The sequence below is a fragment of the Vicugna pacos genome, chromosome 5 (genome assembly GCF_048564905.1).
Source record: "Vicugna pacos chromosome 5, VicPac4, whole genome shotgun sequence".
NCBI classification, from domain to species: Eukaryota; Metazoa; Chordata; class Mammalia; order Artiodactyla; family Camelidae; genus Vicugna; species Vicugna pacos.
In genome coordinates, this window is record NC_132991.1 from 33,453,896 (window position 1) to 33,480,841 (window position 26,946).

General features: G+C 37.5%; 1 protein-coding gene and 1 long non-coding RNA gene across 9 annotated transcripts in view; one reads left to right on the top strand and one right to left on the bottom strand.

The window, feature by feature from the left end:
* ACVR1C (activin A receptor type 1C) overlaps positions 1-12,637 on the bottom strand; it is a 59,768-nt gene extending 47,131 nt beyond the window's left edge. For 2 of the 3 annotated variants that reach the window (XM_072960997.1, XM_072960996.1), the window contains exon 1: positions 12,338-12,474. In XM_072960997.1, coding sequence (XP_072817098.1) covers positions 12,338-12,398 — 61 coding nt within the window. In that variant the 5' untranslated portion in view covers positions 12,399-12,474. Of the gene's footprint in view, positions 1-12,337 lie in introns of all 3 variants that reach the window. The other variant, XM_006196183.4, reaches the window with a different exon arrangement.
* Position 12,638: 1 nt separating this feature from the next.
* The window catches only part of LOC116280632 (uncharacterized), a 177,970-nt gene continuing 163,662 nt past the window's right edge, over positions 12,639-26,946 (top strand). For all 6 annotated transcript variants that reach the window (XR_012072602.1, XR_012072597.1, XR_012072601.1 and 3 more), the window contains exons 1-3: positions 12,639-12,777; positions 16,404-16,499; positions 25,325-25,369. This is a non-coding gene — a long non-coding RNA (uncharacterized lncRNA). The remainder of the gene's footprint in view (positions 12,778-16,403; positions 16,500-25,324; positions 25,370-26,946) is intronic.

Consider the following 26,946-nt stretch of genomic DNA (forward strand, 5'->3'; position numbering starts at 1 on the left):
TCCTATAATGAACATATATTATTGCTATAATCAGAAAGTAACAAGATTTTGTTAACATCACTTCTTGCTCTGTCAAAATATTTAGTTCATAAGGAGCCACTGAGGATATCACAGGGAGATCTTCAGTTGGCTCTTCTGCATGTGCCTTTAAAGTAACACTGATGGTGGAGTCTGGTATTCACCCACATGCATGCTACCATGTCACTCCACTGCTTATAGCCACTCTATTTTCAAGTCCAAGAACTGTAATTTGTGCTCTGAAAACAGGCTAGCATATTTGAAAGCAGGGTTATCCCTGAAAATTCAGATACATAAATACCACATAATGACTCCCACTCTACACCAGAAACTTACCTGATCTCAGGGACATAAACCAACAGACTAGCCTAGCCTGATTATCTTTCTATAACTTTTCCTCTCATCTTTTAATTTGTCTTAGAAGGTGATCAAAATAGGCATGTGACTTTCCCTGACAGTGTAGAAGACAACCAAGAAAATGCTGACTGCCCACTATATGCATGATACTGTACTAAACAAGGGGTACCTCTATCCTGACTCAGCAAAATAAGGTTTGTTAATGCATTAATGGGTCTGTGTATAGACTGCAGATGTAAGCAAAATTCTCCATAAGCAAGCTTAATGCTATAGTAAACCAACAGAAAGAGCCAAAGCAGCCCATAAGTGCTCTCTTGTAGGTGACAAATGACCTTTCAAGTTGAATCAAATGCTTTCACCTAAAACAGCAGGTGAGCAATGCCACATTTACAACAGGCTTTATCTATGTATGGATAATGTCCCTCAGTTGCAATTTCCTTTACTAAGAGAAGAAATCACTTACTCCATGCTAATGAATGAAACACAGCCTTATTTATACTAATTTGATTTCATTTCTATTTACCTTACGCCATTTTACACACTGAAGATGATACACTCAAAAAAACATTTTAATACATACAGAAATCCCTTACTTACGTGGAAGATATAACAAAAGTAAATCAATTATTTGCAATTTAAAATTTTCTTGTTGGTTTAATCAATGTTATAAATGCAAGTGGTGAAAAAAAAACAGAATTAAAATGAAAAGAATCTGTCTAGTGACCCTTTTCTCTCCAGTCAAACTTCCCAGATGCACCCACTTTTAACTATTTTTGTTCTTGCTTCTAGAACATTATTTTAGGACATTAACTCTAAAAATATAGTGCTATTCTTGATTAACCAATTTGAACAATTATCTGCTGACTTCCTAATTTATATAAGACTTCTTATACATGCCCTGCAATTTGGGGAGGAGCGTCAAGTTTATTGACATGTATTTTTACATAGGTAACATTCACCCTTTTTAGTATACAGTCTCATGAGTTTTGACAACTGCAGTTCAATCACCCCACCCCACCAGATTTCCTCATACACCCTTTTAGACAACTCCTCCTGCTGCCCTAGCCCATGGCAAGCAATGTTTTTTTGTTCTTATACATTTACCTTTTTTAGAATGTCAGGTGAAGGTGGCCTTTTGACTCTGGCTCCTGTCACTTGCTTTATGGTATTTGAAATTCATTCCTGTTGTTGTATATATTAATAGTGCATTGAATGAAGTTTCCAGAGTTTGTTGATCCATTCACTAAAGGACATTTCCCCCCCAGTTTTTGCTGATTAGGAGTGAGCCTGTAATAAACATTAATATATAGATTTTACATGAGATAAATTTCATTTCCCTTCTCTAAATATCTAGGAATGGGATTACTAAGTTTTATAGAAAGTGTGTGTTTAACTTTATAGAAAGTTACCAGTGTTTTTCAAAGTGGCTGTACCATTTTACATTTCCACCAATAATGTACGAAAGTTGCAGTCTTTGGTTTTGGTTTTTTTTTGTTGTTGTTGTTACTGTTACGTGTTTGTTTCAGCCATAGGTGTGCAGGGGTATGCCATTGTGATTTCAATAAGCATTGCCTCATTTTTGGTGTGCTTATTTCTGTCCAAATCTCTTCCTTACATCTGTTCAAATCTTTTGCCCACTTCTTATTGGGTTCTTTGTTTCCTTGTTACTGAGTCCTGAGTCTTCATATATTCTGATTCAAGTGTTTTATCAAATATGTGTCTTGAAAATATTATCTCCCAGCTTTTGACTTATCTTTTCATTCTTTGAGCATCTTTCAAGGAATAGAAGTTTTCAATTTTGATAAAGTCCACTTTATTAATATTTCCTTTAATGGATCATACTTTTGATACTCTCATCTAAGAAATGTTGCCTAACCCACGGTCAGAAGGTTTTCTTCTATGTTTTCTATTAGGAGTTTTTATAGTTTGGGGTTTTATTTTTAAGTCCATGATCCATTCTGACTTAACAATTATAGCTTACAAGGCACGTTTTGAGGTTCTTTTGTCCCTTCTTTTTTTTTTTTTTTTGCCTATTATTCCAGCATTGTTCGTTGAAAACTCCAGCTCTCTTCTTCTTTCTCAACATTGTTTTGGCTAGTCAGGGTCTTTTATGTTTCCATACAAATTTTAACATTTTTTTGCTCCAGTTATGTGAAAAATGCCATTGGTAATTTGATAGAGATTGCATTGAATTTGTAGATTGTCGTGGGTAATATGGTCACTTTAACAATATTCATTCTTCCAATCCAAGAACATAGTGTATCTTTCCATATGTTTGTGTCATCTTCAATTTCTTTCATCAATGTCTTACAGTTTTTGGAGTACAGGTTTTTTGTCTCCTTAGGTAGGTTTATTCCTAGGTATTTTATTCTTTTTGATGCGATGGTAAGTGGGATTGTTTCCTTAATTTCTCTTTCTGATGTTTCCTTGTTAGTGTATTGAAATGCAACAGGCTTCTGTATATTAATTTTGGATCCTGCAACAGTACAGAATTCACTGATGAACTCTAGTAGTTTTCTCGTGGCATCTTTAGGAATTTCTGTGTATCATATTGTTTGCAAACAGTGACAGTTTTACTTCTTCCTTTCCAATTTGGATTCTTCTTATTTCCTTTTTCTTCTCTGATTGCTGTGGTTAGGACTTCCAAAACTATGTTGAATAAAAGTGGTGAGAGTGGGCATCCTTGTCTTGTTCCTGATCTTAGAGGAAATGTTTTCAGCTTTGCACCATTGAATATGATGTTGGCTGTGGGTTTGCCATATATGGCCTTTATTATGTTGAGGCATGATCCCTCTATGCCCATGTTATGAAGCATTTTTATCATAAATGGATGTTGAATTTTACTAAAAGTTTTTCTGCATCTATTAGGATAATCATGTGGTTTTTGTTCTTCAATTTATTAATGTGCTATATCACATTGACTGATTTGCAGATATTGAAAAATCTGCATACCTGGGATAAAGAAGTCCACTGTAATTCTTAACTTTGTTCCTTTGTATGTTATAGGACTATTTTCAAGGGCTTCCTTTATAGGGCTTCCTTCAAGATTTACTCTTTATCTTTGAATCTCATCAGTTTGTATGATATATCTAACAGTGTGGAATTTGGGAAGAGAGGTATTTATCTTGTTTGGGCTTCTCTGAGCCTCTATGGTTGGTGACTTGATGACTTTCATTAATATTTGGAAAGTTATTAACCAATCTCATCAAACATTTTTTCTATCCCATTCTTTTTTCCATCTAGGATTCCATTTACACATGTGTTATACCACTTGATACTGTATTACAGCTCTTGGATGCTCTGTTTTTGTTTTCATTATTTCCTCTTTACCTCCTGACATCTTCCATTTTAGTGTAATGACTTTATAATAGTATAATTACATAATTATAAGGTAATTTCTATTGTTCCATCTTCAAGTTCATAATTCTTTCCTTGGCTGTGTTGAGTCTACTGATAAGCACATCAAGAGCATTCTTATTTTCATGTTTTCATATCTAGCATTTCCATTTGACATCTTCCTACATTCTATATTTCTGCTAAAATACTACATCTGTTTATGCATATTTTTCACCTTTTCCACCACAGCTTCTAATCTAGTTATTTTTAATCCCATGTATGATAGTTCTAATGTCTGCATTGTATCTAAATCAGATTCTATTGAGTGCTCTGTCTCTGGACAGTAAGGTTTTTTATTTGATTTTTTGTGTTTCTAGTAAATTTCTGTTAATGTTAATATAATCATACTCTTGGTAAATATAATCATATTGTTATATGGACTTTATATTAAAGCGGGAGGAGTTACAGGATAGAGGGGAGTAAAGTAGGAAGAATGAAGTGTCAGGTGTAAAGAGCGGAGTATGAAATAGAACTGTATTGAATCAAAATAAACATTAAGTTAAGAAAGAATATAGTTAGGTCTAAAGTAACCACTAAAAATAATAATTAAAAGTGAGAGTAAATAAATCAATAAATGAAATAAGTGAATACCCAAAAAATGATTAAACAAAAAGAGGGCAAAAGGGAAGAAACAGAGGAAAAACAGAAAGAGAGAGAAATAGTAAGATGGTAGGCTTAAATCTATATCAATAATTTCTTTAAATATTAATTGGATAACCACTCAAATAGGCTGATATTGTCAAATAGTTAAAGGATAAAAATCAAGAACCAATTACATGTTATATACAAAGGGTACATTTCTAATATAAAGATACAGATAGGTTGCAAGTACAAGGATGGAGAAAAAAATAAATGTAAATATAAAGCATAAGAAAGTTGGTATGGTTATGTTAATATCAGAGAGAATAGACTTCAAACTATCGGCAAACTATGGCCCACTGGCTGTCCCACTTATAAACAAAGTTTTATTGAAACACAACAACACCTATTTGTGTATTGTCTATGCCCAATTTTATACTATGATGGCAGAATTAAGAGACTGTATGGCCACTAAGACTAAAATATATACTATCTGACCCTTTAAGGAAAAGTTTGCTGACTCTTGATCTAAGGTACCAACTTAAGAAGCTAAAATACAAAAGGATAAATTAAAGTCAAAGTAATTAGAGGAAGGAAATGATGACAATAAGAGCAGAAAACAATTGAAGGAAAAAATAGAGAAAAATCAATAAAACCAAAAGTTATTTATTTGAAAGAAATCAATAAAATTAATAAACCTCCAATTAGACTGATCAAGGTAAAAAGAAAGAAAATAAAAAGTCTCAAATCAGGAATATAAGAGGGCACAGCACTACCTATACTACAGATATTTAAAAGATAATAAAGAAGTATTATGAAAAACTTTATGATAATGACAATATCCAAAGGAGAGTTCAGTAAAATTCTAAAGGAGTATCTTCATCTTGATTTGTCACAATAACTCTCAATCTTTTTAAAGAGGTCTGGCTGTTTTAACAAAGTCAACTTTTTTCTCTGCGTCAAAAAGCAGCACCTTTTAATATAATATAGCTAGGATATCTAGAGAATGGCTGTAGGAAAGAACGATTTAAAAAGAGAGGGAGGTTCATTCAACTATGCATTTATTATTCTGTAATGAATATTCTGCTAATCATATAATTATTCTTTATTCAGTGTATCAAATTTAGAGTGTATTGTCTATTTCCAGGAAATACATACTCTTGATTCCAACTGGAATTTGAGTGAGAATGCAGTCTTGCTATGATTTTAGAGAGGCAAGTGCTGACAGAGTAGATCTTTACTCTTGAAGAGCAGTAATGGGAATAGAGAGAAGAAAAGAGAAAAACACATTTCTAGGGGATCAGGCCAGGAAAATGCCATCATATTAAATTGTGAGATGTGATGAGTTAATATTCTTTAATTAATTTTGGCTCTGTTTTAAAACAATCTGTTTCCTTAAAGCTTTGTTAATGTGGATTACCATTGTCTGAGTTAGCATCTCTAGGATAAGCATGCATTTATGAAACTAAACATTTTGCATTAAAATGATCATTGTCCAGTTCCTGATGGATTGGATTTTTGTTTCTAATCCTATTTTTGACCACAGAGTATCAATTAAATCATGGTACTGAATGAAAAATTTATAAGGAACTTAATCAACATGCAGAGATGTGGCATCTTATCTCTGTCATTTTACCTTTGCATGAGACAAGGATGATAACACAGATTAGGGAAATGCATGTGTTTCAATTTCAAAATTAGAGCATCCTAATCATTTTCTCGATGTGAAAAGTTTAATGAAAAAGTACATTGATCTAATTTGGGATGCTTAAGTCACTGGCAAATTTAAATTGTTTAAAAAAAAAATAATAAGCCAAGCTCTTGAGTCATACTGAATGATTCACCCATGAATTCTTGAGGGGATTAATTTAAAACAGTTCCAAAGAAACAGTATTGTCACATACCTACTCTAAAAAAAAAAGAAGAAAACAACAGAAAAGGGAAGTTATTCTAGAGGTGAAAAGGGATGCATCAGGGCAGAACAGAACCTTGTTAGCCAGGTTGGCCAATCAGAACAAATGAATTCAAAAGCCACATGATAAAGCAATGGCTTGAGTGTCCCCTGAAAAATAATGGAGTGTTGGCTTCTGTGGAAATAAAGTCTTCCTTGTCTCTTTCACACTCCTACTCACCTCCTCCTCCTCTTTTACTTTTTGCTGGATCCCTCAGTGAGAGGAGTAGTTATTTGTATTGTTCAGATTCCAGGGAACCAAGAGGCCTACATGTTTCAGGGACCCAGCTTTCAAAGAACACGAAAGGCACAGGGCTCCTGGTCATGGCTCTGTCTTCTTTTCATAACAAGTGTGGGAAGGCAGGGACTGCTTCCTCATAGAAGAGAACCAGATACCTTTCTCCATAGACTCTCTGCCTTTTCCTCACTTAGCAGTCACCCCTGAGATTATGGCCTGGAACTCCTGTCACAGCTGCCATGAAGGCTGAACCAATGTGAGCTATTGGAGACAGAGGTCACTCTAGCTTCACCTAAGCACTGCAAGACCTGTTGATGGTATCATAGTGTCAGGATCCAGGACTCTCATTTATCACAACCCTCTTTCTTTTTCCTAGGCTATTTAATTGTTAAAAGTTTAGAAAAAGAGAGTATATTAGAGTTCAGCCATGCAATTTGTGGCCAAAGTATCAAGTAACAAACAAACAAAAAAGTTTCTTTGCCTTATTTTGCCTCCCTTTTCTAGATGCCCCCCTTAGGGTCACCCCTCTTAGGCTGGAGAGGCACAGCTGAACCAAGACAGTATTTAGGTATTCCTAGGTCCCTTAACAAAAATGATACTTACCACTTAGAAACACATGCCAACATTATACCAATTTCTTAAACAATGTAAAGATAAACCTTGAGATTTTTACTATTAGCTCTAAAAAATTATAAACATAAAAGTTCTAAACAATGAAAAATCCAGAAAAAGTCTCACAGGTATAAATGATAAGGAATGATAGATAATACGTACATGATTTGTGCTTAGAATTTTTCCCCTTTTTTCCTGTTTGGTTCTGTTTTCTATTTTCTATTTGAAAATTAACCCTCTTGTTTTATTACTTATTAAAATTAAACTCTTAATATACATGTGAATATATCTTTTTGGGCTTTTTAATGATTTGTGCCTACAGTTCATTTATAAGCATTTTCCCTACAAATCTCAAAATGAAGCCAATACTCATAATTTGGTAGCAGGTCAAGACTTAGCTAGAGCAGGAACTAAGCAGCCTCTGGCTGGTATTTCTGTATCCCTGCCCCTCTCCTGAAGGACTCGGCATCATTCTCCTAGGAACCTGCTCTGGAACCTCTAACTGGGTCAGATTATCAGGTCCTGTATAACTGTATTCATTCTCCTCTACTCTTAGCCTTTTCTTATTTACAATAAGAGATGCCAAGTACTGTCAAGAAAAATATAACAAACTGGATGTCAGCTACTGCTAGAAGTTTTTCTCCTAAAGAGAAACACATGGACATTTATTCAAAAGGAAAATATCAGTGGTCCTCCGTATCCAACATTCCACATTTGCAAATTCAACTAACCAACCCCAGAAAGTTCCAAAAATCAAAAGTTGAATTTGCCATGCATTGGCAACTCTTCATGTAGTTTTTACATTGTATTTATAACTATTCACATTGCATACATTGTATTAGGTATTGCAAGTAATCTAGAGATGTCCGTAGATTATATGCAAATACTACAATGTTTTACACAAAGGACTTGAATTGTGGTATCCCAAGGGTCCCTCTGTACTCTAAAATGCATTTGAAAATAACAATCACATTCAAAAGACCATGACTTCGGGCAAAACCCAACTGCTTTCACATAACAATAAATCATTTGCAGAGTCTAGAGAGTTATTCTTTTTCACACATCCTTTCATGTTAAGATACTTATGTAAGATTTGGAAAGGCCAGGTACCCCTCTCTGTTTACTCAGAAGCAGTAGAGACATCCAGTGCAAAGAGCTGAAAGTGACCCATTCAGAGATAGCACATGCGGACAGCAACACAGCTAGAACAGAAGTAGGGCTAGAAAATAGCTGGGAATTTATATATCATAATCAGTTCATCTCACCAGAGTTTTTCTTTAATGCTGGGTTGCTGGATAAAAGTACAGAATGCCCAGCTAAACTAGAATTAAACATCAATTGATTTTTAATATACATATGCTCCATGTCATATTTGTCATATACTTAAATCATTTGGTTTCTTTAATCTGAAAGTAAATTTAACAGGGTGTTAAATAACAGGGTGTTCTGTGATTTGCTAGATCTGGGGCCCCATTTTATATATCTTTAAAAATTACCTGGAAATGCCCTTGGCTCTATCTAGACTCTTTATCTTCAAGTCAGATTTATCCACTGAACTCCAGGCTCATAAAACCCACTGACTACCTGACATCACTCCAGTGTCTGATAGACATTTAAGACTCAGCCCATCTAAAACTGAGCTCCAGGTGTCAGCCACTGTGTCCCACCTCTCCCCAGCCCTGCTCCTCCTGCAGTCTGCCTCATCTCACTTAGCAGTCTGTTCTTCCATTGTTTCAGTCAAAATTTGGTATCATCCTTTGCTCTTCTCTCATTCTCACGCCTCAAATCCTTTATTTTTGCATGATTGTAGCAAATCGGAAGAACTTGCTATTTTATACTTCTGTAAGTTTTGGCTAGAAAACAGGTTCAGGCAATACAGTCAATGAAGAAATATGCCCCTAACGTTAGGGGATTAACAAGTCATTAACTTGTGCACAGACTTTCTCCTAGGCCAGAGATGTCTCTTCCTTGGAACCAGGGAACCTCTTGCCCCATTTGTGTCAATCAAGCAACAAGCGGCTGTGCTTAAAGAAGGGCAAAGGTGACATCTTCTGCATTATAAACTCAGTCAATCCAAGGCTTTTGCTTTCACTTTCAGCACAGCTTAAAATTTATAGTAGGAACTGCTAACTGCTGTTAAGTGGATTAAAAAAAAAATTCATTACTTGAAACCCCACCCCCACCCTGGTTATTAAATAAAACAGTTCTTTTTTTACTTTTAGAGTAACAGCATCTAGCTTTCCAGACTCTTAACAATCTTTTCCAACCAGAAGATAAAGGAGTTTCATGAAATTAGTAGAGAATGCACAATGTGTACATTTATATAATATCCAAGTCATTGCTTCAAATTTGAGAACTCTAGGACATTTTCTGGCAATTCTTTGTTGAGTACATATGATAAATGTCTTGAGGTCATGTCAGATCTTTCTTATCAAACATCAAGGAACCTAGAAACTGGATAATTAGAGCAACTCAGAGCAGTCTAATTTTTTTAACCTGTCCAGATCAATAAATATTTTCTCTAAGTTTCCACCAGATCAGCGGTTACCCTCTGAGATTCTCTTCAAGGAGCAATGATTTCTACTCTTCTGTTAATGCTTAACAGGCCTCAGGTGACAGAAATGCTGGGGAAGAACAGCCAAAGCAAAAAGGTTTATTGGTTTATCAAAGTCTTCAGATTTTTAGGGTTCTAGGCCTGGTACTCAGCAGAGCCAAAGTGGAAAGTGGTGTTTTCTGTCATGGGGTTTTGCTATGTCACTGTGTCACTAGCACTTCTCATATAACATGTCAACAATGGCAAGTACATTTACAAAAATGGTCAATATGATTAAGAATGAAATTTGTAAAACTGACCAGGTTAAAAATAATACTGGTAAATTTGACACAGCGTTGTGGAATGACTATTACTCAATAAAAAAAAAGTAAAAAAAGAAAAAAAAATAATAATAATAAAGGCAACTTCATAAGAAAAACAATTTAAAAGATGGAATAAACAAATTAACTTGAATCCCTCTATTAAATAATCAAAGATCTGTATAAAACTTAAGAATCAAAAGTGTAGATTGCAATAGACATTTTTTTCTGTGGGACACAAAGAGGAGTAAAGTTTCTTAAAGAGATTTCAAAATGACTGCATTCGACATAGAAAGGTTCATTGTAAAAGTTCAATTTTGATAAGTATTTCTCTACTATATTGATACTTTATCTTCATATCAGGAATTTTTCTTAGCCTTCAAATTTTAAGGAAATAAATAAATTTGAAAGGATGATCTATTTTTTTCTTCTTTTTTATACATTATAATGTCTAATGCTTCCATGACTTTTTAAGGACATAGTAGGGCATGTTTTCTTATGTTGTTATGCCCAAGGTCTCTGAAATCTTCTTAAGATTTTGTCATATAACAAAACACACCTTTCAAGCTGGATAACAAATAACTGTGTCTACTTTTTAAAATGTCTGCAACAATGCCATTAGAACTCCCTAAAATAAAAAAGGGTTGTACAGATGGCCTTTAGAGGAAATTTCACAGGTGCTGAGTCAAAACTGTGATCGCCAATAGATAAACAAGTTCATACCACATAGCACAGGGAACTATATTCATTACATTGTAATAACTTATGTTGAAAAAGAGTATGAAAATAAATATATGTATGTTCATGTATGATTGAAGCATGGTGCTGTGCACCAGAAGTTGACACAACATTGTAAACTGACTATACTTCAATTAAAAAATATACATATACACACACACACATACAAAACTGTGATCTCCAGAAAACTTTGTGCATGTGTGTAAATTCTATTAAATCATCAAGAGCACTTTGGATATTCCAAGTTAGCAGAGTTTCCACCCATTTCTTTTAAAGACTTTTCCATAGTCATTTTTCTTCCCATTGATGAATTCACTAACTCTGAATTCAAATATTTCCCTTTATCCTATCATCTTTCTGGCAAGCCTTTGGGTAACTGCTTTCCTGAAAGACTGTGCTTTTTCAAAGATAACCAAAATGCTTTAATCTTCATATTGTATCAATTGATCGCTTCCAATAATCAAATTTTCCCTTGAAATTGTAGTTAGTGATTCTCTCAGGCCATCTGAAACACTGGAATCTGCACATGACAGCAGTCATACTATTCAAAACATTCTCCCCCACATGTCACTAAGAGGAAAACTACCCACCCTGGAGTATAGCTATTAATGTCAAACAGATTGTCATCTGAGAAAACAAAAGTGCATCAAAATCAGCTTCGGACAAAGTACAGCCCTATGGAAAACACAAATTTTTTATGTGCAAACGTCTGAAGTGTCTAAAATGTTTGAAGAATGAGTTAGGAAGGAATCTGCTCTTGGTCTCTCTCCTTAACCTAGAACAACGTTGTAATGAAAAGAGTTTTTGAGTTAAAGCGTTTTTCATCATAGCACACTATGATTTTACCAAAGATACATTTGCACTAGTTTCTAGTAAACATTATAAAGAAATGCTTAATTTCTAACTGGGCCGAGGGCTCTATTTAGCCTATCAAAGAACAGACCTGTTATAAAAGCTGGGACGTTCGCCAGAAATTTTTTTCCCTGCAATTCTTAGTAAAGATCATACCTCGAAAGCACTGTGCCTTGCAAACCACGCAGATTTAAGCTCCCACTCCCGCCTACAGAGCTTGGCAGCAGCGGTTTTTGACGTATCCCGCATCTCCTAAAACTCAGACTGAATCGCCACCACCACTCCCCACCCTCCCACCACCACCACTGTGCCATCATCCTTGCTCAGCTCTCCACAGCTCAGCACACAGCGTCCCCAAAGCCCCTGCAGAGTGAACTCACGGTGCCACCCAACTGCCAGCCCGACGCACACCCACAAACACTCTCCGACTCCCTCCGCTGCAAACTGCCCCAAATTTGTCACCCACCTCACCCCTAATCCCATACCCCCACGCCTCTGTCGCTTTTTCCCTCCTCCTGGTGGCTTCATCCCCAATACACCTGTCTGCTCCTACGACTGCCAGACGTCAGGTGCCCACGCTGCGCCTTATCCGGTGCCCCCCTCAGTCCAACTGGCGCTTCCCACTCCGCCCCGAGGAAGGTCAGTTTGCTCGTAGCACCTTCCCCCCTCAGCCCTGGTGCCCACACGCAGACCGCCCCCGACTCCCACCCTCGCGGGCGTGGAGCAAGGAGCGCCCGCCGTACCTGTGGAGAGCGCGGCGGCCGCGGCGAGCAGCAGGAGAGCCTGGCGGAGCGCTCGGGTCATGGCCACCAGGCGCCGCGCGCGGGCTGCGAGGCCCCAGAGCGGAGCGAGGCGGCCGGGGCACCGCGGGCCGCTTTGAAGTTCCCGGGGCGCAGGAGCGATGCACAGCTCGACACCCTTTCAAAGTGTGCGGTTGGCTCTAATCCGCGCGGGAGCCCACCTCTCCTGCCTCCCCCATCCCCCGCCCCCCGCGGCGGGCGGCGCGCGGCGCTCCTGCCACCGGCCCAGTCAGCCGGGCTGGCGAGGGGGGCGGGGGGGCGACAGAGCCCGCCCCTGCCGCGCCTCCGCCCCCAGGGCTCCCTGGCAGCCGCCCGGGGCCTGGCGCTGCCCGGCAGGCGGGCAAAGGCAGCCCGCTAGCGAGGCAGTGAGACCGCCCGGACAGGTGGGTGGTGGGGGTGGGAGGGTGGTAAGAGTCGGGGTGGGGTGGCGCGGAGCCCCCAAGGCTGGATACGCTGGGATAGGGGTCGGGACAGGAGGGAAACCCCTCCTGAGACTTTAGGAAAACTTAAACCCCGCAGCAGTTGCTTCCTGGTGGTCGGCTCTATAGTCTCCCACAGAAGGTCCAAGCGTCCAGGACTCTTGACATTCGTTTTCGTCCAGTGCCCTAAGGGTTTTCTGACTAGACTGAGCTCTGAGACACCCAGGATATTCCCGCCGCGCTCGTCACGCCGCCGCGTCGCCGCTCTGCGCGCGACTGTGGCCGGCGCCCTCTCTGTCCAGCTCTGGAAACAACCCAATTGCCCCACTGCCCCGGCTACCTATAGTTCGGTTTAACAAACTTCAGCTCTAGTCTGAGGCCTTCAGGCGACCCTCCCTCCAGGAATGGCGGCCGAAGCTGGACTACCTGCGTCAGGTGATGTGGTCATCCGCAATGTGTAATCCGGGTTTGGGAGTAGAGAGCCCGTCCTCGCGAGATACCTCAGCAACTACAATTTCAGCGACTGATAAACTGAGGGGCGGTTTAAAACGAGGGGAAGAATAATTTAAAGTAATAGATTAGAAACTTGTTTTGTGTGTTGATTAAATCCCTGGGGCTTGTTAGCAAATGGGCGTGCTTCCCAGGTGGACTGTGTTTGAAAATATAAGGGCAGAGTTACCAGTTAACAGACATTAGCCTGAATTCAATGCATGTAGCCTAGACATTAAAGTGAATGGGAGTATTTTAAACTGAACAATACAAAAAGCCAAGAATCCAGTAGTGTTGGTATTGCTGCTGTTAGGGAGTTCCTTGAAAAGTGATTGTCATATAAATTTAGAATAAAACATATTACTTGCTTTTTCACCTAACTCTAAATAATGTGTATTCTTACTGAGGTCTATGAAAGATCTATGGTGAAATGAAGTATACAATTGGCTTCGTCATAGAAGCCCAGTATTGGGGCTGTGTTGTTTGTTGGACTCCGAGACACGATGGTATCCGTCCTGAGGATCTCATCCCCCCCCCTCACCACCGTGAATGAATCACAACGTTAATAATTATAAAAAGAATTTGTTCTCATTTCATTCTGGATCCAAGCTAGCAAGCAAGCAAAACAAAACAAAACAAACAAACAAAAAATGGAGATGTGGGACAAGCCTGAGTCCTTCCAGACACCTACAAAACAGATGCTTTTCTTAAAAAAAAGGCAAGAAAATGCTAGGCCACATTATATTTTGGCTGACTTGGCTTGCTCATTATTTGGTAACTATACCCTAGACTGTATCCACCATTGGATCATGAGACTTGGAGCCTAAAGATGGGAATTTATCATCCTCTCTGGGCCTGCTTCCCTAAAAGTCAATGACATTTCATTCCTCCCTTTTTCTCAGAAGCACGACAAGATTAAAAGGGGTAGTGAACATGAACATACTGTCAAACCGTAAGGCATTAAATTAATGTCAGTTATTCACCCTCCACATTTTATTGTGTCTCTTGAGTACAATAAGCAATGTCCCTGCAAGTTGGAAAGCGCTCATCTTCTAAGAAAGCAAGGCTATTATCTCAAGAAGTCTGGTATTGAATAACCTCAATATTCTAAACACAGCAATTTCCCCTTAGTCTAAAGATGCACTGTCTACTGTGGTATCCGTAGCTACATGCGAACAGTGAGCACTTGAACTGTGTCTAATCCACATTGACGTGTGCTGTAAGTATAAAATACACACTGGATTTCAAAAACTTAACTACAAAATAGGAATGTAAAGTATATCATTAATAATATTTATATTGCTTACATGTTGAAATGATAGTATTTTGAACATATTTGGTTAAATAAAATATATTACTAGAATTAGTTTCACCTATTTCTTTCTACTTTTTAATATGGCTATTGAAAAATTTTAAATTACATATATGGCTTGCGTTCGATCTGTATTAGTCAGTGCTAGTCTAATGAATCCTCCTCACATGGGAAGGATCATTACCTTTGTCTTAAGCACAGTATAAAAAAGCCAAGAGTTGTTAGGTGCCTTGCCAGTCAACACGTGGCCAGCCAATGAAGGATGCGGGAACTTTTGAATTCTTGGTGCAAAGTTCTGTGATACAACAACAACAACAACAAGTTTAACATGTCAAATCTAAATACTTAATTTGTAGGATTATTTTAAACCACATCTTCAGATACCATTTTCCTCTGTCCTAAGTGCATGTTCTTCCGTTAGTACTATGGAAACTTTGAAGTAAGGAGTTAATCACTCTTAATGTATTGAATTCCAATGGCTGGCAAAGCATACTCTTAGACAATTACAAATATTTCTGATATGCTTGAATCCTTAATGCTACCTTTTGAAGCAACCAAGAAAAGAGCTTCATCCTTTTAATATGTCCCCATTTTTACTTAAGAAAGTGTACTTTATTCGCTTTATGCACATACACATAAACACGCCTATGGAAATCAATCCAGTCTTAATCCAATATCTTTAAAAAAAATTTTTTTTATTGAAGTATAGTCGGTATACAATGTTGTGTTACTTTCTGGTGTATAGCATAGTGATTCAGTTATACATATATATATTCCTTTTCATTATAGGCTGTTACATGCTATTGAATATAGCTACCCATGCTATACAATAGGTCCTTATTGTTTATCTATTTTATATATAGTAGTTAGCATCTGCAAATTCCAAACTCCCATTTTATCCCTCCACACTCCACCTTTACCTCTGGTAACCATAAGTTTGTTTTCTATGTCTGTGAGTCAGTTTCTGTTTTGTAAATAAGTTCTTTTGTGTCATTTTTTTTTAGATTCCACATATAAGTTACATCATATGGTATTCTTCTTCCTCTTTCTGGCTTACTTCACTTAGAGTGATGATCTCTAGGTCCATCCGTGTTGCTGCAAATGGCATTGTTTTATTCTTTTTTACAGCTGAGTAGTATTCCATTTTGTGTATATGTGTGTGTGTTTGTGTGTATGTATGTATATATATATATATATATATGTATGTATATGTATATATATATATATCACAACTTCTTTATCCAGTAATCATTAAAAAGTCCACAAATGATAAATGCTGAAGAGGGTGTGGAGAAAAGAGACCCCTCCTACACTGTTGGTGGGAATGTAGTTTGGTGCAGCCATTATGGAAAACAGTATGGAGATTCCTCAAAAAAACTAAATATAGATGTACCACATGATCCTGGGCATATATCTGGAGGAAACTAATTTGAAAAGATACATGCACCTCAATGTTCATAACATCACTATCCACAATAGCCAAGACATGGAAGCAACATTAATGTCCATCGACAGATGATCAATATCTTTTTTAATGAACTATTATTAAGAAAGTACTCTTTGGAGCATAGTGAGTGACTCTCATTATTTAATATAAGCAGCACAAATGCATTGTTCAAGATGTAATATAATGTAGTACACTTTTCATATTTTGTACATAACTGGAAAAAATTTATGTGAGACATTTTCTTTTATTTCACTGGAAAGAAATTTGCATGCAAATATGTTTCTCAAGATTTAACCTTACCCCCACCCTTAATCATCTGTTTATACATATTCATTACCATAGCAACATTACATCATGACTCCTGGATTCTCATCATCAAAGGAAAACAGAAACAATCAATAATTGAGGAGTTCAGCCCATCAGCAAAACAGAATTTGGGTGAGTAAATCTTACATAACCAAAAGAAGCAGGGACTTTAAATTGTAAAGGGACTTTAAATTGTTAAGATTTGATACATTTGCAGAATAATATTCCAAATTAATAAGGGAAATAAATGTGTGTAATAACTGGACTTTGAAAATGACTATTGGGTAGGTGTGGTTGTTTAGGATATTCTTATCATACAGGTTTCTTGTATTATTATTACTGTCCTTTTCAGAAGCATCAATGCCATGCATCTTAATTTCTCATTTCATCTTGGAACATGAACTTGTCAAGAAACAAGCATATGGTGAGGAGGCATACTACGATCCTTTCCTATATACTATCAAGGTCTAATTTTTTCTCATTTTACTGCATTTTTCCTTCCCTAAACTCACAGTCTCTCTAAAGAAGTGCATGACACATTCATCTCCACTCTTCTCATCTCTTAATCCTAGAAATCTTGCACTGGGGAATCTTGGTTTCACTTCTGTTCTTCACCTTCTTCTTCTGTCGTTAATTCCATTCCATGAAAATAGTCATCTGTTTTAGGACCTTTGTTGAGATTCCACAATTTGTACCTTCAAAGTGTCTACCCCAAAGGACAGCTCAGGTCTTATAAAGAAGAAAAATAATGACCCCCCTCCTCTGTGGACATGATAATGGGGGAAATATCAGTTTCTTAGCTCAACTGCCACTGCCTAAAGCTTAAAGTCTTTTCTAAGTATTCCCACTATCTGTTTTCACCACCTTCCGAAAATGCCTGCACCCCTTCACTGATTTTCATGTGCTTCTAATACTATTTATATGGTCTTTCCACAAACTCAAACTTTGTCTGTTTCCCCTTCCGATGACTAATAGTGTGCTGAGCTGATTGGCTGCATTCAGCACAGGTTTTATCTGTGAAAGGCAGGTCGGAGATTCAGTTCCAAGTAAGCAAGCCACCACCACTTAGATCATTTCCTTAGAATGGGCCCATAATTATACTCTGCCAGAGTAAGGTCACAGCTAGGTAGGAGAGTTAGATGACTCAGGACAGCTCCATTCCTTTCTGGGTAAATCACTCAAATTACAGTTATTTTTAACCCCCGACAAATGCCTTGTTTTTTCCCTCTTATCTCTTCCCTCTGTCTCATCTTCTACATCCAATTAATCAGAAGTTTCTATGGATTCTAACTTTTATAAAAATCTCTCAAATTTTTTTTTTCATTTCTTGCCACCTCACTGCCCATCCTGCTTTAGGTCATCATCTTGTTTTACTTACAATGTCAAAAATGCCTCCTATCTGGTCTCCCTTCCTTGAGGTTCACTCCTCTTCACTCTGTTCTCACAGACTCTTCAGCTAGAGGCATATTTTTATAGCACAAATGTGATCATATCACTGAAAGCTACCTAATACATGTTGCTAGTTCTAACACTGGCAGTTTTGACATTGGCAGCTGAAATTAACTTGGCACATAATAAGCACTCAGTAAATACTGATTGAATGAATAAGTAAATGACATTTAAGACCCTCAACCATATTGCTCCAAACCTGCTTTTCCAACTGTATGTTCATCTTTCCCTTGCTCTCCCCCAACACTAACACTGTATTTGTTAAATAAATGAGTTAACTCAACTACAGCAACATTTTTGTAACTAAAGTTTTTCCCTCTTTATATTCACATTGCCAAACCAGAGATGGTAGTTTGGGTCAGTTCACATAATGAGAGCAAATGTTAAAACTGAGTGAGTAAACCTTAAAAGGGACCAAAGAATGTTCATTAAAGAACTCTCTGGCTTGGGGGCTAAGTCATCCTAGTAAAAGAAATTTGAGCTCTATATCAGTGGAGTTTTTTAGTTGAAATAAAAGAAACTTACCTTAATAAGTTTAAGCAGGAATTACATTTATTAGAGAATATTAAGTTGCTCATAGATTCTCTGGAAAAGCCCATGAACTAAGCTTGGAAGTAACACAGGCAGGGACAATATGCCACACCCTGCTACAGAACTAGAGATGCTCTGGTCTGTCTCCGCACTGGGCACAGACAGTGCAATTGGCTCCATCAACACCCTGAGGCTGGACAGTGAGTGATTGTGCTAGGACGTCTCCTCCTGCTGCACCTGAACACTGGCTGTGGCTTTCTTCTCCCTAACTGGAGCTTCAAGGGAGGCCTGGGGACTGAACATCAGGTTTTGACAGAGAGCGGTAAGGATGCATAAAGTAGGGAATTCCCTCGAAATCCCTCAAAAGGATGAAATGTTCAAAGGTACTGGTGGTCCATATGGAATGACAATCTGGGAAGCCCGTTCTAATCCCCCTTTTCTGGAATTTAGGGAAGTTACTTAATCCTTACAAAATTACAGCCAGAAATTAAGGTTTCAGACCTCCGGTAAGCCCTATTTACACACAACTTTACCACCTTTTACATTCTTCATCTATAAAATGGGGAAATGTACCTCCAAGGTTTATTTTGAGAATGCAGTACTTTTGGATTATTATGCAAATGTGTTAATACTATCATTATCACAAACTGGGAATACTACTACTTTCCCATGCACAAAATTTTTGATAATGAGATAAAAATTACCTGGAAGGCTTTTTGAATTTAAAAAAAAAAGTTGGACAAGTACAAGGAACAAACTTTTAATCACTTGTCTGAGAAGGAAAATAATACTTAAATGTAATTAAAATTTACAAGTATTGTTGTTGGTGAAATTCTTTAAAAAATGCTGGATGTTTGTTTTTCTTTTCTGTTATGATAATAAATGAAGTTTATGTACAGATAGATGTTCATTGCCATGAGTGACCTGTTTCCACATGAAAGGGACCACATAATTGTGTTTGTTCCTTTCTATTTTCCTGTTTTTTGTATTTGTCTGGCAGAGCCCTACTTCTCTATGATTTTCAAAACAAAATGTAAAGCATAAAAGCAAAAAATAAAAAAGATTGCAAATGACAAAAGCCCTAAAAATATTTATCAAAAATACTTACTTTCTATCCACTGAGAGTAAGCCACTTGTCCCTAAACTCAGAAGTCAAGGATTCTTTCACAACCTAACAGGATGAGAAACTAAAAAGAACAATGGTAGAAGGCATTACTGCTCAAATCTCCAGAGGAGCAAATTTGAGAGTGATGCAAAGGATGCTGAGAGGTCTCACAAAATCCACACTCAATGACTTCCTGTTGGATTGTCCATGTGGCCCAACAGCTTTTACCATCCTGGGACCAAGTCGGGTACTTGTCTTGCAATAAGGGCCCCCACACGTGCCTCTGCTCTTAGAGGTTCATAACAAGTCTATCAACCCACTCATTTCCTTTGAGGTGACTCCTACGTTAGATTATTAACTATACAGCAAACCATGATGTTTTGGAAGATGAGGTACACTATTTTCTCGGTGTGCTCCTTCTCCTTATCTGTTGTATAGAGATGTAAAATACACTGATATTTCTGCTTATGAATTCTCTGGGAATCAGATTCTTCTTAAGAAACTCTGCTGTGATTTGGGGAGAAAGTCACCCAGTACATGGTCCATCACTGAAAACCAAGTTGGCCACCACCACATGGGCCTAGAGAGTGGGGACATGAGGGACATAAATAGAAGACAATGTTCACCCATGATAGTACAGCTTAAATGTGGAACACAACTGTTCTCTAAATTCCAAGTACTAGAGTTGATGCAGAGCTGGAGGATTTAAACAAACTTCGCTTGAAGCTCAGATGTAATAGAAAGGGAAACAAAACCAGATAGGAACATACAATCAGGCAACATAGTTCATAAATTATCATTCATTTGTGTTTTATCTTGTGGTCTCCTAAGGAGGCACTTCCCCACCAGTTCTAGGCTCCTTTCCCTGTGAACTCTCACCATCTTTACTGAGGAGGAGGCTGACCCCAGAGAACAACCATCATTCCCGCTTCCCTTTCTAAAGCCTACCTTCTAAATGCTCATTCTTTTCTGAGAATCCTCCTCTTCACTGCATCATTGACTCCAGGAATATCCACCATTTTAAAGTGAGACCCCTTACTTTTTTCCCACCCACCTAGGTGTGGCCTTACCACTTCATAGGAGAAGCATATCAGAATCCAAAGCACCTAAAACATCAAAAGAGACACACACTCATGTGTACACAGACACAGACACACACACACACACAGTAGCAAGGGACCTAATTCAGCATCAGATGTATCTCTTTGTGGATGACTGACAGTCAAGTCTTCAATTGAAAGCACCAAAGATGAGTTTTGCTGAAGGGGGCGCCTGTCTCATTACTCTGCTGCAGCTATCTCTTAAGATACCAAGCCCAGAATACAAGATAAGAGGCAGAGAAGTGGACAACCAGTTGTCATCTGCTTCCTTAAGGTCGTGGAAGACACATTAGCAAGTTCTTTTGTCCTTAGGATAAGCAAAATGGAGAACAAGGATATTTTTCAGAGTCTTTCATAAATCTAAAAGGTCAAAGTATCTGATAGCACATGGCATAGAAGCAGATGGAAAATGTGCTATTTTCTATCTTGATTTAATTAAGAGGGCTCCCACAAAGCCCCAAAGTTTCACTTTACTTTTAAGTTTTGAGGGCAATTAATACATCTTCAGTGTATATATCAAAGCACTACTGCTAATAGCCTTCTTTTCGTTCATTCCATAAACGGAGTGACCATTCTATGATGGAAATGGTTTCTTGACACTTGAGTTAAACAGAACTAGATCCCAGCATCTCTTTGTTAATAAAAATCTAAATAAATTGACATAGTTGTTGTCAAATATTGAATGCCTACAACATAAAAGGTACTATTTCATAATCCCATAATACGTAAGAAGATAAATTTGATCATGCTGTTTTCAAAATGTGGACTTATTTTGTTGCGACCTTTGAATGATTACCATCTCTGCCTTTTGATAACTGTGTGACTATGGGCAAGCTACTCCTTAGATCTCCATTCCTTTCTCAAGAATTCTCACTGGAAAGTTATGAGACTTATACTAGAACTGGTATTACTTGATGACCTAAAGCCCTTCTACATTGTAAGCACTTAGTACATGCAAATCCCCATCCTCTTCTTTCCCAGTTTTAATTAAAAATTGTGTTTCAAATTAACCTCTCCCTAAATGAAATACGAATAGTTAGTAACATTAATGTTTAATAATTTCCACAAGGTAAAATCATATAACTGTTTAAAGTGGCAATTTGCACCTAACTCAGGCAGGTGACTCAACTGTTACTTACTTCAGCCAATACGTACTTTGTGCAATGCACTATGCCAAACCCTGGGTAGACAGTGTGAAAAAGAAAAATGTTCTCTACTTTTTATGAAATTTATGTCAAACAAAACAAAAAGATCTTAAACAACTAGTTGCATAATTAGTTAAATTGTGTTAAGTATTAGAAATAGCAAATATAGGGTATTTTAGAAATTACAATGGGGTGGATCTGTCAGAGACAGCAAGGAAAGTTTCTGTTGAGCAGAGCTTGAAAGTAGGATAGAAATTAGTTAGGTGTTGTGTGTGTTTGTATGAAGGACTTAAGGCAAGAAGAGACTTGGTTTTAGAGGAATCTGAGTAAGGCCAATGTGGCAAGATGTGGAGAGTGTCAGAGATGAGTGTGAAGTGTTCAGGTCGGGTGGGTGCCTTTTAGGCCACATTAAGAATTTGGATCCTAATTTTGAAAGCAGTAGAAAGTCACTGAAAATTTTCAATAAAGGGAATGACACGATCAGATTGAAATGTTAAAATATCACTCCAGCTTCCAATGTGGGGAAGGGGCTGTGCCTAGGCCAGAGTGAAATCTAGGTCGCTGGCTGGGAGGATTACTCAGTCGTCTGCCTGAAAAAAGACTTTTGGCAGGGACCAATTTTGGCAAAGGAGACAGAAAAAAAAAAAAAGAGAGAGAGAGAGAATTGTGTTGAAGGAGATGGAGGGGACAGGAAAGGAGAGGAATGATTCAAGGTACCCCCCAGGATTCTGATGCCTGGCCTGGGTGGGCCATTCACTCAAAGAGGGAAGCCTGAGAAGAGTCAGTCTGGATGTGTATGCATTTCACTTCAGATACTGAGTTAGAAATGACTTCGAGACATGGGTAAAGGCTGAGGAGCCAGTGAGATATGAAAGTGTAGGGTTTATAAGATTGGTCTTGGCTAGAAGCAAAAATTGGAGCATTCTCTAGGTATGCAGGAGGTAATTAAAACCAAGGCTGTGGATAAGATTTTCTACACACAATTTTTCAGAGCAAACATGCACTGTAGCTGTCTTAGGGTTTTTCCTGATTTTTCATAGTCTCCCAACAGAGTGCACAATTGGTTCAATCTGATTTATAATGTTTTCAAGAGTCATACTCTATGGCATCAAGGTTTAGACTCTTAACCAATTACTTATTGTAGCTGATTAAGAAAATCCAGAGTTATTTCCTGAGAAAAATGTATGCATAAATACCAGCATATTGGCTAACTCCTGCGCTGGTGTGTTGATCTTTTGACTGGGATGGACTTCACATTCATGTACTCAAGTGTACACAATTGGAAGAGAACTTTGCCCTTCAAATCTGAATATAGCGTTCATTTAATTCACAACACAAAATAGCTACAATACAGATACTTCTCAGAAAATCCAATATGAATGAAAGAAATCCATTTTTGTCTGAGAAAATATTTGTGGGGGAGGAGAGAAGCAAGATATAGTCCTCGACTAAGTTAATCAGTAGGAAAAGTGTTTGTCACTGAAGGCATTTGTGTTATTTCAATCTGCTATATTGCCTTAACTGGGGATCTTTGAAAGTTAAGGCATTAAAGAAAAAATATTTGCTAGGTTAAAGCTCTGCCTCTTAAGGCAAGGAGTGGTTTAAAATAAAAGGAGAAGGAGAAAAAGTTAAATTTTTAATTTATATTCCTCTGTGTTCCATAAAAAATTTAAGATGCCTTACCAAAATTCATGGAATGAAATACATCTATTTATTTATACACACACGCACACATACAAAACAAGGGAAAATACAAATTGGAGTAGATGGCTGTAACTGAGATTGAGGTATAATGGAAATATGCACGCCAAAGACTCCTACATAGGTACTAAAGTTGGATTGCAGATTTGAGTCTGAAAATTTGGCTTTCGAGTAAAGGGATACATCATTGCTTTCTTTATTATACATAAGGAAGATATTTTCTCTCTTCTAAAAGTAATTTATTGCTTGGTGTTTTGTTTAGAAGACACTGAAAGATATATTTTTAAACATACTCAAAAATATTCCTAAAGTAAGCGCAGTAGTAGATTTTATACAGCCCTTCCTGGCAGTATTCTTCAGTTCAAGACTAGGACATTATTCCAAAAACAACTTAATAACAGCAATTCTGTGAGGTGAGAGAAGTGGAGGGAAGATAGTCAGCATGGCCTAAATATCTGGCTCTGATGTCCTAACTTAATCCACGGCTACTCTCTGACATCGCCAGATGACTGACTCTGTACGGTTTTAGGTTAGGTATCCGAAGGGAAACTGCTTAAAGCTGTGGGTCTCCAGAAAAACAGACATTGCGCGTGCGCGTGCACACGCACGCACAATGTAGTATATAAATTTAGAAGGTTCACTAATCACTATATTTAGAGCCCAGGTTGGAATATGGGATTGTGAGTGTCTAGGTTTTTGACCCTTCTCCACAGTGTTTATTGCATCATGCTCAAAGATCTTTTTGTTTGTTGCTAGACATAAGACATGATTTGTTCATCCTTTTACCAATTCAGAACCATTCTGAACACTTGAGTCTCCTTTCACACAGCCAAGAATTCACTATATTGATATGAAAATTTTTAAGTTTTAGGAATTGGAGTCTTGCAAAGTTAAGGTTAAAGATGAGAGCTGTGGATCTAGGGGTTAGTGACCTTTGTTTTCGAAGCTCTGCCTTGCTAATATGTTTATACATTATGTGGGTCAAATAAAAACCATCTCCAGTTCTTGCCACTGCTATTTTATCTTTGTTTTAGTATCATGATTCTGTTTGTAACAATTTAAATATTATGGCCATGGATTTCTTAGCTCAAGTAATTATTTAATAATTGGACAATATCCTCACTGCAAAAATATCAGACCCCTTATGACTACCTACAATAAAGAAAAGATGCATATAGTGCTAACTGTACGCTAGGGGTGTGCTCTGATGCTGTCATACATTAGCCCATATTATTTTTACCACACTTTTATGAGGACAGTTACCCTTCTCATTTTAGAGGTGAGGTGGACACAGATTTTAAGTGACTTGCACATTGAGTGTGAAGCTTTGATTTTTAACTCAAGTTTGCCTAACTCTAAAGCCCTTGTTTCTCTGACTAGTCAAGAGGGATACAATTAATTTCATCAGAAACAATGAAAAGAACTTTATAAAACTGTGTATTTTTGAGCCCCTGAAGCTTCTAATTCAGTAGATCTAAGTGGAACTTGGGAAACTGGTAAGGACTTGATTAATGGTATCTATTGTTAATTATTAGTTATGCTGCTTCAGTTTTTCTAATAAGACCAAGAACATTAGAGAAGGATGTATTAATATTCAAAGCACTGTGTGAATATGCAAATGTGCATCTCACTGGGAAGCGTTCCATAACCTTGTTCAGATTCTCAATGAGGCCCTTGAACCAAGAAAGTTAAGAACCACTGGATAGGGGCAAACACAAGCGGGTTTGTTCCATTTTTTAAATGAAGGTTTCTATTCACACCTGACTACACTTTATTTGTCTTTCAAGAATACCAATGTGCTCAGGGTAGGCGTGTTTATTTCATATATTGTTACTCTCAACTCTATAGGTCACAGAATATCTCAAATTACAAACACCTCTGGACTACTCCATTTTTCATACTAATGCTTCTTCATCTATCCCACAGCTTCTTGGAATTTCTAAAGTCCATGTGATTCAGATTCACAGCCAGGTTTGGGAACAACTAGTATTTACTGAAACTCTTTGTGTAACACTAATCCTAGTTATTAACTAATACCTCTTTACTAACTAGCACCCGTTGGTGGCCTGAAATACTAAAATTTCCCTAAATACATCTCATATATGCATAGATGCTACCGACGTTTTTAAACAGTGTATGTCTAAATTCGTGATAGTTACTGCTTTTGTACACCTTTCGTTATGAACATAAATGCCTGATCATTAGGAGTGCCATCTTAGTGTGAGATAACACTCATCATCCTATCTCTAGAGTCTATTCAAATTGATCCCTCTATGTGAATGAGCACATACTATTGATTACTGCCCCATCGCTCATTATCTCATTATCTCCTTCCTTCTGATTTGTTGGTTGCAATGTTTCCGGCCCCCTGGAATAAATTATCATTGATTCAAGTCACTCCCTTTGCCAGTGATTGGTCTAGTAATAAGCATATGACACAGTTCTTACTCGTTAACAAAAAAATTGAAAGTGGGCAGTCTCAGCGTTGGTTTGGTAGGTCACATTGTCATAAAGAACCAAGGTTCCATGCAAGTCTCAACTCTGCATGAATGACGTATACCCTACTTTTTTGAAAAAGAACTTAGGTTCTTACCACACATTGATCTAAATCTATAGTTAAGCATTATTGTTCTCAATAGAAACAGAATGATTTCTGTCAGCATCAAAGCTGGAATTATCCAAAGACATTTGATAGTATCTATTAAAACAGATTAATTTAAAAATAATATCTAGTAAAAACTGATTAATTTGATTATATAAATGATCAAAGTAATCAGTTTCCAGTGAGCATGGCTAACAAAATTGTCTTGAAGAGGATATTGTAGGCAAGGAAAGGAAATGGATGCCAGGGTTACACTGGACAGAACAGTCTATGCGAAGCTGAAGAGACGCGTCATCAGTTGCCCCACTGCAATGGTAAAATATTCTTTGGTTCCTTCAGATTATGAGAATCCTTGCCAAATTGTTTTAAAAACAAGAACTTCAACATTATGAAGTGCTACAGACAATGTTTAACAGCACAATTTATTCATACTATTCAAAGTGATCATGGCTCAAATAAATGTTACAATTTTAGTAAGGGCTCGCAAGAGCTCACCATTTGATAACCAGGATGTCATTGAGAGGACACAGCCAGTCATGTTTCCCTTCAATTCACCTTGGATGATTTTTTTAAACCGCTGTGAGCAAACCTGACTTGAAATGTATTCAGTAGCTTATGTAAATGCTTTACGTAACATATTACATGTGAGAAAAAGAATTTTCTATCTAGGATTATTCATGTAGTCTAAATTTTTTGTCATTGTTCTCATTTTGTCTTGTTTTTGCTTAAGAATGCTTTCTCTTTGCTAGCACTTACTTTTAAAGGCTCCAGCAAAAAGCCCTCATCTGAGAAAGCATGCTAAATTTTAGGTGTTCAGGGGCGAGGTTAATGACAAAACTAGGAAACGTCTAGTCTGCCATAAAAGAGGATCAGTTAAACTGCTGGAGTAACTAGAATGCAGGTCAGAAAACTTGAAGTCTTTCTCTGGGTCTTCCACTAACTATTA